We start from the raw sequence: 14341 nt of genomic DNA on the forward strand, positions 1-14341 counted from the left end.
ATTTGTTTTCCATTTGTTTCCTCAAATGTCTTCTTGCATTTCCAGGAATTTGTTTAAGGTCTAAAATAGGCATAAAAAATGAGCCAGGAATCGCAGAAACCAGAAGCAAATGATAGTTATTTTACTTTATTCTATAGGTCTTCATTCACACATCATACTAAAGCATAACTGTAAGCAAGAAGCCAACAAGCTATTGTTTCAAACTCTATTTACTTCCCTGAGCTAAAAATACGTTATCATATACTATAATGTAATAAATCAGCAATACATTATGTACCCTTGAGCCAAAGATGAGAAAATAAAAACTAATCCTTCTTTCCAAACACACACACACACACACACAGAGGTATATATCAATTCATACATGTATACGGAGAGAGAATGAGAATGAGTTAGGACGAGTTCTGTTCATATTTATCTGAGAACAGACCCCACTAAAACTAATGATTTATTTCTCAGTAATCATACACAGAATTGTACTGCAAATATCATTTAGATACAGTAATAAAAGTTGAATACTAGTCTCAAACTCATAATACCTGACTGCATTTAAGTTGCGTTCTCATAATGGAAAACTGACTTACTGCCATAATTCTATAAAGTAGTAGTTTCCTTCCCATTTACAAAAATTTAAAATAGGTGGATTTCAAAGACATAGGCTGAGTTCTTTAATATACTAAAACGAAATAAACCACATTATGGTTTATGATGAAGCGTGAGCTTACCCAGTTATGATTACAGTAATTCAATAAAGCATAACTAATCAAACTACAACTTAACCCAGCCATCTCATTTCTCTTTATATCAGAGGTCTTCTAGAATAATAAAATAGCTATAGGACACAGAGAAAATTACCACAAATTGACAATCTAATTTACACACAGCAGCTCCCATGTTCATTATATAGGAAAAGGAGCTGCAAAAGATATAGAAAGTCCTTTCTTTTTTGTTGAAATAAATTGGATGTTTCATACCTCTGGCAACAGCACTGACATCTTCATAAAATCCAGCTATTAGAGCAACATGCCCAGGTCTAGATTCTGTTGGAACACGAGTATGAGATACTCCCCAACTGCCTTTTGAAGCTATGATATTCCTGAAAGAAAGATTGATTCTAAATTAAAAAGCTGATGGCATAGTTCACTTACATTTCAAGTACTGAATCTACTTCAGGCTGCCATGAAAAAAAGGGAACGATATCAGGGACTCAGCTTGTAAAAACAAGAATGCTCATATTTAAGTTAGACACGAAAGCTAGTAATTCAATTCAAGCATAATATTAAAGCACTTTACATGACATGCATAGCTTAATCTAGTAGTTTTTCTGAAACTTGGCAACTTTAAAATGCATGGACTTCAATTCCCAAAATTCCTCAGCCAGCCATGCTGGCTAGGGAATTCTGGGACTTAAAATCCACATCTTAAAGTTGCCAAGTTTCAGAAAGACTGTTCTAATAGAAGCAGTGAGTTAAAAATGTATAAAATGTTCAAACGTTAGGTTCAACACATGAAAGCAGAAATCTTTGATAGTAATCTTACTGTACTATTTCATTAGCTTGTTAGCAGTCACTTGTAGGGATTTTGGTATTGCGGTTTTTTTATTCCATTTATGACCTCCAACCCTGATTATATCTTCATTACTATGAACCCATGAAAAAGAAATGGTTTAAAAAGTGGAAAGAACTTATACAGCTGAAATAGTTCTGCATTGATTCATTGAATCTGTAGGCTCAAATATCTAGAACACATCAGGTTGTCTATCCCTGCTTTAAACTATGCTCAAAAAAGTCAGACATAGAAAACCTGATGTATTCTAGATATTTGAGGCTACAGATTCAACAAATCAATGCAGCTGGTTTAAGCAGACAGCAGTTGAACTCCAATACATCTGGAGGACACTAATTTGCCTTAACAAAGTTGTAAGAATAATCTTCTGAACCAGATACTCTGTCTCTGCTCCTTCAGAATGGCACATCCATTTTTAAATTAAATGCAGCATGCCATTACATTTAAAACAAATAATCTATAATTAGAGTAATCCTAGACTTAAAACAGTTCATTTAGTGACCTTTCAAAGTTACAAGGTCACTGAAAAAAGTGACTTATGACCATTTTTCACACTTACAACCTTTGCAGCATCCCCATGGGATCAAAATACAGATGCTTGGCAACTGACTCATACTTATACTGTGTCCCAAGGTCATGTGATCACCTTTTGCAACCTTCTAACAAGCAAAGCCAATGGGGAAGAAAGATTCACTTAACAATCAGAGGTTGCTAACTTATCAACTGCAGTGATTCACTTAACAACTGAGGCAAGAAAGGTCATAAAATGGGGCAAAACTCACTTAACAAAAAGAAATTTTGGGCTCAAAATTTGGGCTCTATAGTCCTATAGAGGACTATCTATACCAGGGGTGTCAAACTCACATCGTCAAGGCAGCACCATGAGACGTATCTGGACTTTTTCCCCCTTTGCTAAAATGGACATGGGCGTGGCCAGCACATGACACATCTGGCCCTGGGCCAGGAGTTTAACAGCCCTGATCTATATTGTATGCTGGATAGATACTAGAGCAGGGGTGTCCAACCTTGGCAACTTTAAGACTTGTGGACTTCAACTCCCAGAGTTCCTCAGCCAGCTTTGCTGGCTGAGGAACTCTGGGAGTTGAAGTCCACAAGTCTTAAAGTTGCCAAGGTTGGACACCCCTGTACTAGAGCATATTAAGACAAGAGTAAATGTACCACCTTATAGCTTAGCATTACATATGAACTAAGCCTTGAAAATGCCACTTTCAAAAGGTGAAGAGTTTTTTTCTTACCTCAATTGCAAAGCATGGTTTAAATTAAGTAAGGTTATCCACTGCTGAGTTTTTTAATACAAACTGAGTGACATACACATTCATGACATGCCAGAGAGGGAGACAGGAAAATATGCAAACCCAAGGCTGGATTCGGAAGACAGTCATTATGTAATTGCTCGTAATTAGAACAGTTGACAAAACGTCATAGTTAAGTACTTGGGGTTTACCCCCTTAAAGATAAGAACTAAATGATCTAATTTCAACACCTAGACTTGAATAACAACTTCTTTCCCTTAGCAAGCAGTACTTATAACAAATATGGGAAGAAAAACAAAGTTACCTAAGGAAAGGTGCATTAGAATTGCCACTGCCGTCCAACGCATATAGTGAATCTGCACGTAGCCCATCCGCAACAAACAGTACTAAGCGTTGTGCAGGTGGTGGCAGCAGAATTTGATGAGGAGTCATTCCATGGACCAGAGGAGAGGTGAAATAAATGTCAAAGATAGAGATCAGGAACACACAATGTACCAGAATACCAGCAACTATAAAAAGTTGCATATTCATGGCGATATGTTGTCAGCGAGGATGTGAACAAGGAATCCAACACTAAAAAACAATCAAAAGTAATTATAGGTCAGGTGTAACCGCTCTTCATTTTAGGAGAATTTCAGGCTCCCGTTTCACCCCCCCCCCCCCCCCCCGCTTCATCCAAGTGTCCCCCTGCCTGCCTGCCTCCTGCAGTTTCTGGTTTGGGGCGCCCTGCATAATATTTTTTTTTTTCTCTCCCCCTTTTTTTTTTTCCCCCCCTAAAACCCCAAAACACCCCTCCCCCCCCCCCCCCCCCAACCCCCGCAAAAAAAACCCCCCCCCCCCCCTTCCCAACGTTTCTTCCTGTGCTGGTGGGACACGGACCAAGAGGACAGCGGTTGCCTTCCTCCTCCCTTCTTTCTTTTTCCGTCCCGAGCAGCATCACGAAGGCCTCTTATATCTTAATAATTGCCCCTATTTCGGGGAGTGTGTTTCACATCGTATAGGTCAGGAAATCATTGTATCCTGACAAACATTGTTGATCCACAAATAGCTAATAATATTCAAGCATACTGGAGGACGAGACTGCTTCTTCATGAAAAAAGGTTGTGCAATCACAAGGACAGGTAGTCCTTGATTTACAACAGTTGATTTGGTTGACTGTTTGAAGTTACACTGGCACTGGAAAAAAATGACTCATGATCCTTTTTCACACTTACGTGCATTGCAAACATCTCCATGGTCACGTGATCAAAATTCAGACACTGGGCAACTGACTCATACTTATGATGGCTGCAGGAAAAGATAATCATGGGATTATCTTTTGCACCTTCTAACAAGCAAAATTCACTTAATAGGTGTGTTAGTTACTTAACTGCAGTGATTCATTTAATAAAAGTAGGAAAAAGGTCATAAAATGGCGCAAAATTCACATAACAACAATCTCATTCAACAACAGAAATTTGGGCCTCAATTATGGCTGTAAGTCATAACTACCTGCAATGCAATGACAGTCTGAAAGCATAGAAAGTTTGCAAAATTTCTGCTTTAACCATAAAAAAGAGATTTTTTTAATGTGTTTCCCCCATATTGTCAAGAACTTCCTTCAAAAGATTTATTTAGTCCTAATGCCAACATACATGCATTGAGGTGTCGCCTGCATTATTAAGCCAGTGTTTCTTAAATTTATTTCTCTCAGGATCTTTTCCCATGTTTAAAAATTATGGAGGACTCCCCAGAAGAGTTTTTGTTCGTATGGATTACATTTATCAATATTTAAAATATATTAAAACTTAAAATTGATAGATTGGCTGCCACAACTATTTCTCACATTTGTTTGATAGGATTTTAAAGTCACCTTGTGTCTAGCTGGGCAGCAAATATATTTAATAAATAAAATAAATAAAAATATTATGTTATGTTTTAACCAAGGCTAGTAACCAGTTTTGATTTTTCAGACTGCTGAGAGATCCACACTGTGTGAAACATTGAATTAAGCATTGGAGCAGCTAATTAATTTAAAATCTTGAGCTTAATTACCTTATTTAGTTATTAAATTATTAAACAATAACAGGCAATCAGAAGCAATTACCTTCTAAAATAAAACATAAACATTATAAAACTAATGAAACACAAATAGAGTAATTAGAAGAAAAAATGCTTCTTTCTTGGAAGCCTAAAATAAAAATAACAGGTGGCATGTATAATGAAACAAACCATATCAGAAACATTTATTTTTTGCTGTCCTGTGCTTTGATGCAATTTTGCAACATTGCAGATCTGTATTTATTTTCCTCATTCCCCCATCCTTTCTTTTTCTTTTACAAAAGTTGACATCCAACAAAAAGCAGTTGATTAATTGCTTAATTGCTTTTCACACCATTAGGAAATATGTGAAAGAAAATGGACAAAACACATTTAAAACCTGAGCCTAAATTAGGCATAACAGTGTACTCAAAGAACTGGCAATCAATGTTTTTCAATATAGGCACGCAGTAACATGATTCTGATATTCTATTATTACATTTTCCACCACCTAAAACTCCCAAAATTCTCTCTTCAAGAGATCAAAATAATAATAACCATCTATAAAAATATACCCACTGAGTCATCCACCCCTGAACTATGAAGGCCAGATCTCAATTAGCTATCTCTCCAAAGGGCCATTTGGAACTTTTGTACTTTGGACACTGGACTTCATCACATGAACTTGCTCTTTACAAAAGCTGCCAAGCCACTTTGGATCAGAGCTAAATTCTACCCCACTTCCCTCAAAGCACCAATTCAAAACACACGTTAGAGTTTTGGGGGCTCTAAACCAAGCTCCAAGAATGCAACAGATTTTTTTAAAAAAAGAAACAGATAAGGCAGTTCTTCTCAGGCAATTCCATCATTGCTTGAGAAAGAACTGTCTATTTCTCCCAGTAAAGCTACAGGCTAATAAACTGGTGAAAACAATTTTGGCTGCAGCCTTCTATTGAACCAGGTCCCTTTAGGTCAGGGGTGTCCAACCTTGGCAACTTTAAGGCTTGTGGACTTCAACTCCCAGAATTCAGTAGTGGGGGTTTGGCCAAACCCCCAACCAATGAGAACACACCCCCACCCAATCATAACACAGCCAAGCCCCCACCCAATCAAGTCACACCCCCACTAGCAATTAAAAGGAAGAAGCAGCTGCAAGCTCACATTACTCTGAGAAGCACAAAGCCGAAGACACAAGCCTGAAGATGATGAATGAGACTTCATCGAAACGTCGCCTAGATACTCCCAATTTTACGTGGGAGAAAACCCAAATAACCAAAGATCCACATACAAATACCCGCGAGAACCTCAGAAAACAAATATACATACATACATACATACATACATATATTATATATACACATACACACACACACACACACACGCACGCACGCACAGACATATACATACACACACACACACATATATATAAAAGGATCCATTAATTGTTGCACCTTGGAACTATAAAATAATTCCTTATGTGGCATAAATTTGGTGTTGACTGCTAGCAACAACTTAAGTAGGTCATTCCAGGATGCTCCTACCTCAACCTGACCTTTTAGATTCCCTTTTCATGCATCCTTACCAATGTCTTGAATTCATTGCATAGTTCCACTGGTTCTCTACAAATGACATTCAGGGCTTAAAAGCAATTTCTGGTGTGTTTCCTGATAATGGTGGTAATATGCTCAAGATAACATTGTGAGTGCTGATTTTGTTCTTCAGCTTTATCTTGACTTGAAACTTGCATGTAAACATATGTTCCATAGTCATCCTATAGCCACCTCTTTTCTCTTGTAACTCACTCTTCCACCTCCATGTAAGAATAATATTGTCACTGTACTCCAGTCAACATTTTTAAAAGTTTTCTTTATACTGTATGAGCAAAGGTCTCAAATAACACTGCTGTTTGGGCTGAAGACCACTAGAGGGCAGGACTGCCTTTTTTCTCTTTAAATGTAGTTACAGAACATAGGTAAATACTGGAACTCTATTTTATAAATTGTATGAAATACTACAAATTAGAGATGAGGAACATTTTTGTTCCTCAATGGTCAGTTAATGGTTGCTAGGAATAGTGAACAAATTTAGGTAATTTAATCCCCATGATATCTACCCTACCGCTTTTGCTGCCTATTCCAGTGCTCACCAAATAACTAAAAGACCTTTGATGCAGAAGCAGTGGCAGAGTATTCACATTATTCTCAAACAGGAAACAGGAATCAGCTTTCCAGCATCTCTTTTGTGGCTTCTAGATCCCTTCCAAATTAAGTGAGATCAAAAAGTTTAACTCTTCCTTTTTGAAAATGGGCATTTGTTGGAAGAAAGCCGAAACATCATAATTTGGGAAAGCCCAAACACAATAATAAAGCCCAAATGCAATCATTAAATTTTCAATCCATAACAGTGACAATTATGCACTTGTGACACAAACTTTTTAAAGCCAAGGTGCTACATGCTTTGTTATATGCCACACAATGTTGCACTTATAAGGACACTCTTACATTAGGAACTGCACAATCTAAGTTTCTGGGACCTTTACTTTGATATTCCCTGTCCATGATCTGTGTTGGGCTTCTAGGTGCCTCCCCATCTGCCTGAGGCACCCTTCACTTCGTACCACGCTGTATCTCTGCTCAGATTTTGGCTCTCTCTTGTCTCTGAAGGTTGGCGAAAGAGTGCCTGAAAAAGGAGTTCAGCTTCCCTCTGTGTATGGAAGAGAACTCGGACAAGGTGCAGAAATTGAGTTAAAATCTTCAGGACTGTTATGTTCTGGGCAAAGAATGGACGCTAGGCCAGAGTGATTTCTAACAGCTCTTTACTCAGTACTGCCTATGAGGCAACTGAACTCCCTGGCTGACACAGCTCCTTTTATAGGAAACTGATCAGCCAACAACCAATCAGGAGAGAGTATTTTCCCACTCCAAACAAGGACCAGAATGAGAACTTCAACTGACAACTATATACACCATATAAAATACATTAACAAGGACCTGGGCCCTCTTTCCCGAAAGACAAGAGGGAATGCCCTCTTGGCAGGCAGATGCAGCTTGCAACCTTCCTGCCAGCTTCCCCACTGACTTTCTGGGGAAGTCGATAGAGAAAATTGCAAATAATGATTACAGGATCACAGGGGGTTTGGCAACTGGTCGTAAGCATGAACACGTTGTTAAGTACCCTTACTGTGATCATATCATCACGAAGCGGTGATACAATATTTTCCTATGGCTGAAAGTACTTTACAGGCCATAAAATATTGTTTCCTAGGCTGTGATTACTCTGGAATGTTGTTAAAAGAACATAGGCCTGTTCAGATTGTTCTGATATGTAATTGTGCATTACCTATGGGTTGATCACATCAGAAAAGAAATGATAGCAAAATTTTGTACCATCACTGTAATCATTTTAGCTTATGTCTGTATATTTCAATAAACTTCAAACTGGGGGCAGAGATGCTAAGGGACAAAATGGGTAAATTTTGCATCTAAAATCCAAATCTTGCCCAAGGGTATTCCAATCCTGTAGGACAGCTCTTTTCTGATAGAAGTTGTATGCCAAACTATGCTTTGCTAAACTATTCTCTAAGTAATAATTTGCTTAATTATAGTTTAAGTGAACTATAATGAACTAAGTTCATAAAGTATGCATGATCAGAACCATGGTAAAAACAACAGTGGTTGAGCTCATATAACTTCCTTAAGCTCAAATCAAACACATTTTTGAACAATGTGCTTTAATTTTTTGTTAGCGTGCTGAGATCTACCAATGGAATTCTCATGAAAAAGGCAGCATTCACACAAATTTCAGCCCTTTTTAGTTAACCAAAGTTTGCTGAATAAACCACAATGAAGTCGATTTACAAAAACAATAAACAGAAAACCACAGTAGCAACAGTTTCATTACATCTTAATCCTAAACCAAAAACAAACAATCCTACTTTGGCTTTGCTTGTGCAATCCATCCACAGTAAGAATTTGCTTGGTTACAGTAGCTAACTAATCTTGATGTCTTAAGGTGGGCAGAATGTGATCCAGAGGTCCTTGGATAGATCACCAGGAAATCCCCGCTGTATAATAGCCTTGGAAATCAAGAAAAGATTTTATTTATTCATCCTGCCTTTATTATTTTTACAAATACCTCAAGAGAGCAAGCATATCCAACACACCTTCCTCCTCCTATTTTCCCCACAACAGAACTCTCTGAGGGTTGGGCTGAGACAGAGGGAGTGACTGACTCAAAGTCATCCAGCCGGCTTTCATGGCTAAGGCATGACTTGTATGGCAGGAGGCAATGCATACTACTTCCATATTATTGTCAAGAAAAATGGCACCGAAAATCAAGTTTTGCTGGAGACTTGAGTCCGTGCACACACATTTTGATGACTTCAAATGTTCTTAACTCCACCAATCAAATGTATTTACAATATATTAGTGTCTACAATAATGCATAGCTTATCATGTTGTTGCTGGCATGCTTAAACACAAGGGATCCAGCCACTGCCATCTGCACCTCTATAACTGTCTCGTTTGGTTCTGCAACCCAACAAAACAGACACAGACTTCAGAGGATAAATTAGGACTGCAGAAAAAACAATTACTACCAACCTGCCTTCCATTGAGGACCTGTATACTGCACGAGTCAAAAAGAGGGCTGTGAAAATATTTACAGACCACTCACATCCCGGACATAAACTGTTTCAACTCCCACCCTCAAAACGATGCTATAGAGTACTGCACATCAGAACAACTAGATACAAGAACAGTTTTTTATCAAACGCCATCATTCTGCTAAACAAATAATTCCCACAACACTGTTGTGTAACAGTTTAGTAACTATTTACTAAATCTGCATTACTATCATTATTAGTCTTCTCATCACTCCTATCACCCATCCCCTCCCACTTGTGACTGTATGACTGCAATTTGTTGCTTGTATCCTTAATATTGACTGTTTCCTAGTATGATTTGATTGCCTATTTGTACCCTATGACTATATTAAGTGTTGTACCTTATCATTCTTGATGAATGTATCTTTTCTTTTTATGCACACTGAGAGCATATGCACCAAGACAAATTCCTTGTATGTCTAATCACACTTGGCTAATAAAGAATTCATTCATTCATTCATTCATCCATTCACAATGAAGGCACCAAAAGTCAAGCTTCGCTGGAAACTTGAGTCCACGCACATACACACTTTGATTACGTTGTTGTTAGCATGCTTAAACCACAATGATGGCACCAAAAGTCAAGCTTCGTTGGAGACTTGAGTCCATGCACACACACTTCGATTACTTCAAGTGTTCTTAATTTCAGCAACCCAATGTGGTGACAATGTATTAGTGTCTACTACAATAACGCATAGCTTATCATGTTGTTGTTGGCATGCTTAAACGCCAGGGTGCCAACCACAGTGTTTGCAAGCTACTGGCAAATCCCATGGGCATAACCAGTCTCCCATTTCCCACCCAAATCAAAATGTACCGAACACTCCCTGCTGACAACAGATGAGTCAGGAAACAGAACATTCAGCATCATTACAGGAAGCGACTTCTTATTTGTGTTGCTTACTTCGCTCATTCCACCGGCTACTGCGAGGACGATCGTTTCCTTGGAGACATATACCGACCAGCAAAAAACATCTTCGCCACGCTTGGCAGGTAGGGAGAAAGTAACGGTGGGGGGAAAGTGCAGAAAACAAAAACGTCCACGGAATCCCTACAAGTGATCACCGCTCCGTAAAAAACCACGCTTTGTTTTCAGCAACGTCACAGCTCCCAGATCGCGAAAGCGGCCAAAGAGTATCGCGGGATCTCTAGGAGTCACGATGAACTCGGGAGATTTCGTGCTGAACTGCTTTCTCATTTCACCCACCGCTCTTCTCCCAACGCTGTGGGGAGATCTTGAACTACGATTTCCAAAATACTCTGCCAGCATCAGATCGGAATTCTTGAGGGTTGATAATCGATCTAGACTAGAGCAACGTTTCTCAGTGTTGGCAATGTTAAGCTGCACGGATTTCAACTCCCAGAATTCAACTAGCTGGGAGTTGAAGTCCACGCATCTGGAAGTTTAAAATAAGTATGCTTTAAAGACAGGAAAACTTAGAATATGTTTGGACCACAATTACATGAGTCCCGGTAAAAATGTTTAATAGCACACGTTTCTCATCCCGAAATCTGCAAGAGCAGCGTCCTTTTATGGGATTTAATTTGCCTGTTACACAATAAAGAATTACAGAATATAGACTTGCATTCGGGACAGTTTGAAATGGTGAGGGAGGAAATTACAAGGGGCAAAGAGGATGTAACTTAACTAGAATCACCCTTTGGCTTCTCAAAAAGTATAGAAATTTTATGACATGAGAAGAAAACAGAAGACTTGTTTTTACTGTAATACGCTCAACTATATATTCTCTTTTAAGTATTGGAGCTGCTTAATTTCTCATGGTTCTGATGTTTGCATCTCTAGAGCCAAATCCAGAACCTTCAGTGTTGTTTTTTTCTTCCATTCTAGTGACTGATCCAGGTCATCTACATGCCCAAAGTGGGACTAGAATTCAGTCTCCCAGTTTCTAGCCCGATTCTACCAAACTGGCCCTCAGAACTTCCATAAACCTTTTCTGTTTCATCCCATAGGTCCATAGCCTTTGATCCTGAATGCAGGTAAATAATTGTTAAAGAAAACGTTAGAGTATATTGTGTGAGTTACAATCTCAACCCGTGGTAAAAAAAAATAAGGCTATTATTTCTTCAGGACGATTGAAACTTTTTTTAACAAAAGGAAAACATTGATTATGTGCCATCAAGTTTTCCATTCCTAGCTACCTTAGAGAGTGTCATGGAAAAAATCTATCCCTAACTTAATCTTTCAGGTCTCAAAGGGAAATAAGCTACTGACTTATAAAGAATAGGAATTTCTGCAATATTTTCATCTTCATTCATTAGTGTTGGGAGATTACACTATTTCCGAATCAGCTGCCATAACAAACTTATGAAGTTTTCTGTAATTGCTTAGCAGCAGTTGTCCATTTGGCAGCACAAACCCTTGGGGAGGTGGGAATGGCATTGTAATAACAGAGGGAGCCTCCTCTTCCAACAATAGTATAGCAGAGTTGGAAGGGACCTTGGAGGTCGTCTAGTCCAACCCCCTGCTCAAGCAGGAGACTTTATAGCATTTTCAACAAATGGTTGTCCAGTCCCTTCTTAAAAGCCTCCAGGGTTGAAGCAACCACAACTTCTGAAGACAAAGGTCCCCCGGTTGATTGTTTTCACTGTCAGGAAATTTCTCCTTAGTTCTAGGTTAAATTTGGCAGCCCCTCAAATATTGGAACACTATCATATCACTCCTAATTATTTTTTACTAGACTAAACATACCCAATTCCTGCAAACATTCTTCATCTTTTAGCCTTCAGTCCCTTCCCTCCAATAAACTATTTCCAGAGTCTCAACATCTTTTTCTTTTAATATTGTGGCAAACAAAATTGGATGCAGTATTCCAAGTGTGATTTTACCAAGGCATTCTAAAGCGGTAGCATAATTTCCCATAATCTTGATTCCTCTGTTCATACAGCCTAGAATTGTTGCTTTTTTTTTTTGACAGCTGCAGCACATTGCTGCCTCATACAGATAGACCTGTATAGCTTACAACAGTTCATTTAGCGACCGTTCAAAGTTACATCATCAATGAAAAGTGACATGACCATTTTTCACACTTAGGACCGTCTCAGCATCCTCTTGATCTCGGGATGAAAATTCAGATGCTTGGCAACTGACTCATAATTTGCCCTGTCCTGAGGTCGTGTGCTCCCCTTCAGCGACCTTCTGACAAGCAAAGTCAATGGGGGGAAAACCTGTTTCACTTAACGACCTTTACCAACGGCAGTGATTTGCTTAACAACTGTGGCAAGCAAGGTCGTAAAATGGGGCAAAACTCACTTAGCCACAGAAAAGTTGGGCTCCATTGTGGTCGTAAGTTGAGGACGACCTGTATTTAACGAACGCCCTCCCCCATTCCCCCCTAAAACGATGGGGAAATCTAGCCCCCACAAGCCTGCCGGTATCTCCAGGAACCGGAAATAAAGCGCGGAGGATCTCGCGAGAGTTCCTATGCGGAAACCGAGCTCGGAAAGACAGGAGGCACCCGGGCGCGCGCGCTCGCGAGAGAGAGCGAGAGAGGGATTGGTGGGTTGCCGCCGGCTGCTGTGGTAACAGGGTTCGGCTGGGGCGCAGCTCGGAAGAGCGCGCGGCTCTGGGGGAAATTCCTCTTCTCCCAAGATGGCGGTGGTGGGGGGCGGGGGAGTGAACCCCTTCCTCAGTGACTCCGAAGAGTCCGAGCCAGAGGAGACCAGGCCGGGGGGCAGCAGCAGCAGCGACCCCGGCGTCTCGGGCGCTCCACTCCCCGTCTCTTCTTCCACCTCCTCTTCGCTACCCCTTCAGCAACTGTTGCCGCCGCCGCCGCCGCCTGCACAGGCCGAGGAACCGCCCCGGGTGCCCGTGGATGCTTTAGCGGCTCAGCTGCTGCGCGACCAGTTCGTCTTGACAGCTCTGGAATTGCACACGGAGCTTCTGGAGAGCGGCCGGGAACTGCCTCGCCTGCGCGACTATTTTTCCAACCCTGGCAACTTCGAGCGGCAAAGTGCGGGCGGTGCCGGAGCCCTGGCACCGACTCCTTCCGCCTCAGGAGCTCCCGGGATCATAGCGATGGTCGGAGGCGGTAAGGAGCCCGGCGCCGGACAGCTCCGTAAGTGGATAATCGTGCTTAACAAAGAGAAGCTTAGAAGGAGACCCTCTTCTTTCCCCCCCCTCCCCTTGCCAGGTTTCAGCCCTTGGTTGACCTTGGCTTGGGGGAGGGGTGTTATTTTCAATTCCCCTCGGGGCGTTTGTCAAATCTTCGTAGGAAAGAGGCAGGGATCGTCCCATGGCATGCGTGAAGAAACGCCCCGTGAAGAAACGCTCGATTGCATTACTAGCACCAATACCCGTTTCTGAAAAAGGTGGTGTGACCCTGCATTACATCACATTAAATACCTATGCGCAGGGATCTTCAAACTGGCCACTTTAAGACATGTGGACTTCAACAGTTGAAGTCCACAAGTCTTAAAGTGGCTAAGTTTGGAGACCCTTGATCTATGGAGACTCTCAGTCATCCAGGTCATGGTTGTCCCTCTTAAATTAGCACCTTTGGGTCCTCACATTAAGTACCATGTCTGAACTGAGGGGTTCTTGGTGCTCTCTAAGTTTGTTTGTTTTCTTGCAGACGTTTCATTACCCTAACTAGGTACCATCATCAGTGCTACTAAGGAGTGCTGTCTGCTGTCAGTTTATATTCTGGTGTTTTGCCTGTCTATGTGGGTGGGGGTGGACACAGACAGACAATTCACCAGAATATAAACTGACAGCAAACAGCACTCCTTACTGGCACTGATGATGTTCCCTAGTTAGTGTAATGAAACGTCTGCAAGAAAACAAGCTCAGAGAGCACCA

General features: G+C 40.5%; 2 protein-coding genes across 7 annotated transcripts in view; one reads left to right on the plus strand and one right to left on the minus strand.

Moving 5' to 3' along the window:
- Positions 1-10651, minus strand: part of PIGN (phosphatidylinositol glycan anchor biosynthesis class N) — a 77958-nt gene extending 67307 nt beyond the window's left edge. Inside the window, exons 1-3 of the mRNA XM_087961195.1 lie at positions 10427-10651; positions 3145-3413; positions 975-1096 (exon numbers count right to left, since the gene is read on the minus strand). Coding sequence (XP_087817321.1) covers positions 975-1096; positions 3145-3371 — 349 coding nt within the window. The 5' untranslated portion in view covers positions 3372-3413; positions 10427-10651. The remainder of the gene's footprint in view (positions 1-974; positions 1097-3144; positions 3414-10426) is intronic.
- Positions 10652-12968: 2317 nt separating this feature from the next.
- Positions 12969-14341, plus strand: part of RELCH (RAB11 binding and LisH domain, coiled-coil and HEAT repeat containing) — an 80361-nt gene continuing 78988 nt past the window's right edge. For 5 of the 6 annotated variants that reach the window (XR_015748777.1, XM_087961196.1, XM_087961197.1 and 2 more), the window contains exon 1: positions 12969-13598. Coding sequence is in view for 4 of the 6 variants with exons in the window: in XM_087961196.1 (XP_087817322.1) it covers positions 13133-13598 (466 nt within the window). In the remaining 2 variants the exon portion in view is untranslated. The remainder of the gene's footprint in view (positions 13599-14341) is intronic. The other variant, XR_015748778.1, reaches the window with a different exon arrangement.

Source organism: Notechis scutatus, chromosome 3 (assembly GCF_049901735.1).
Source record: "Notechis scutatus isolate UNSWTSFEM ecotype Mainland chromosome 3, rNotScu1.2, whole genome shotgun sequence".
In the NCBI taxonomy this organism is placed as follows: Eukaryota; Metazoa; Chordata; class Lepidosauria; order Squamata; family Elapidae; genus Notechis; species Notechis scutatus.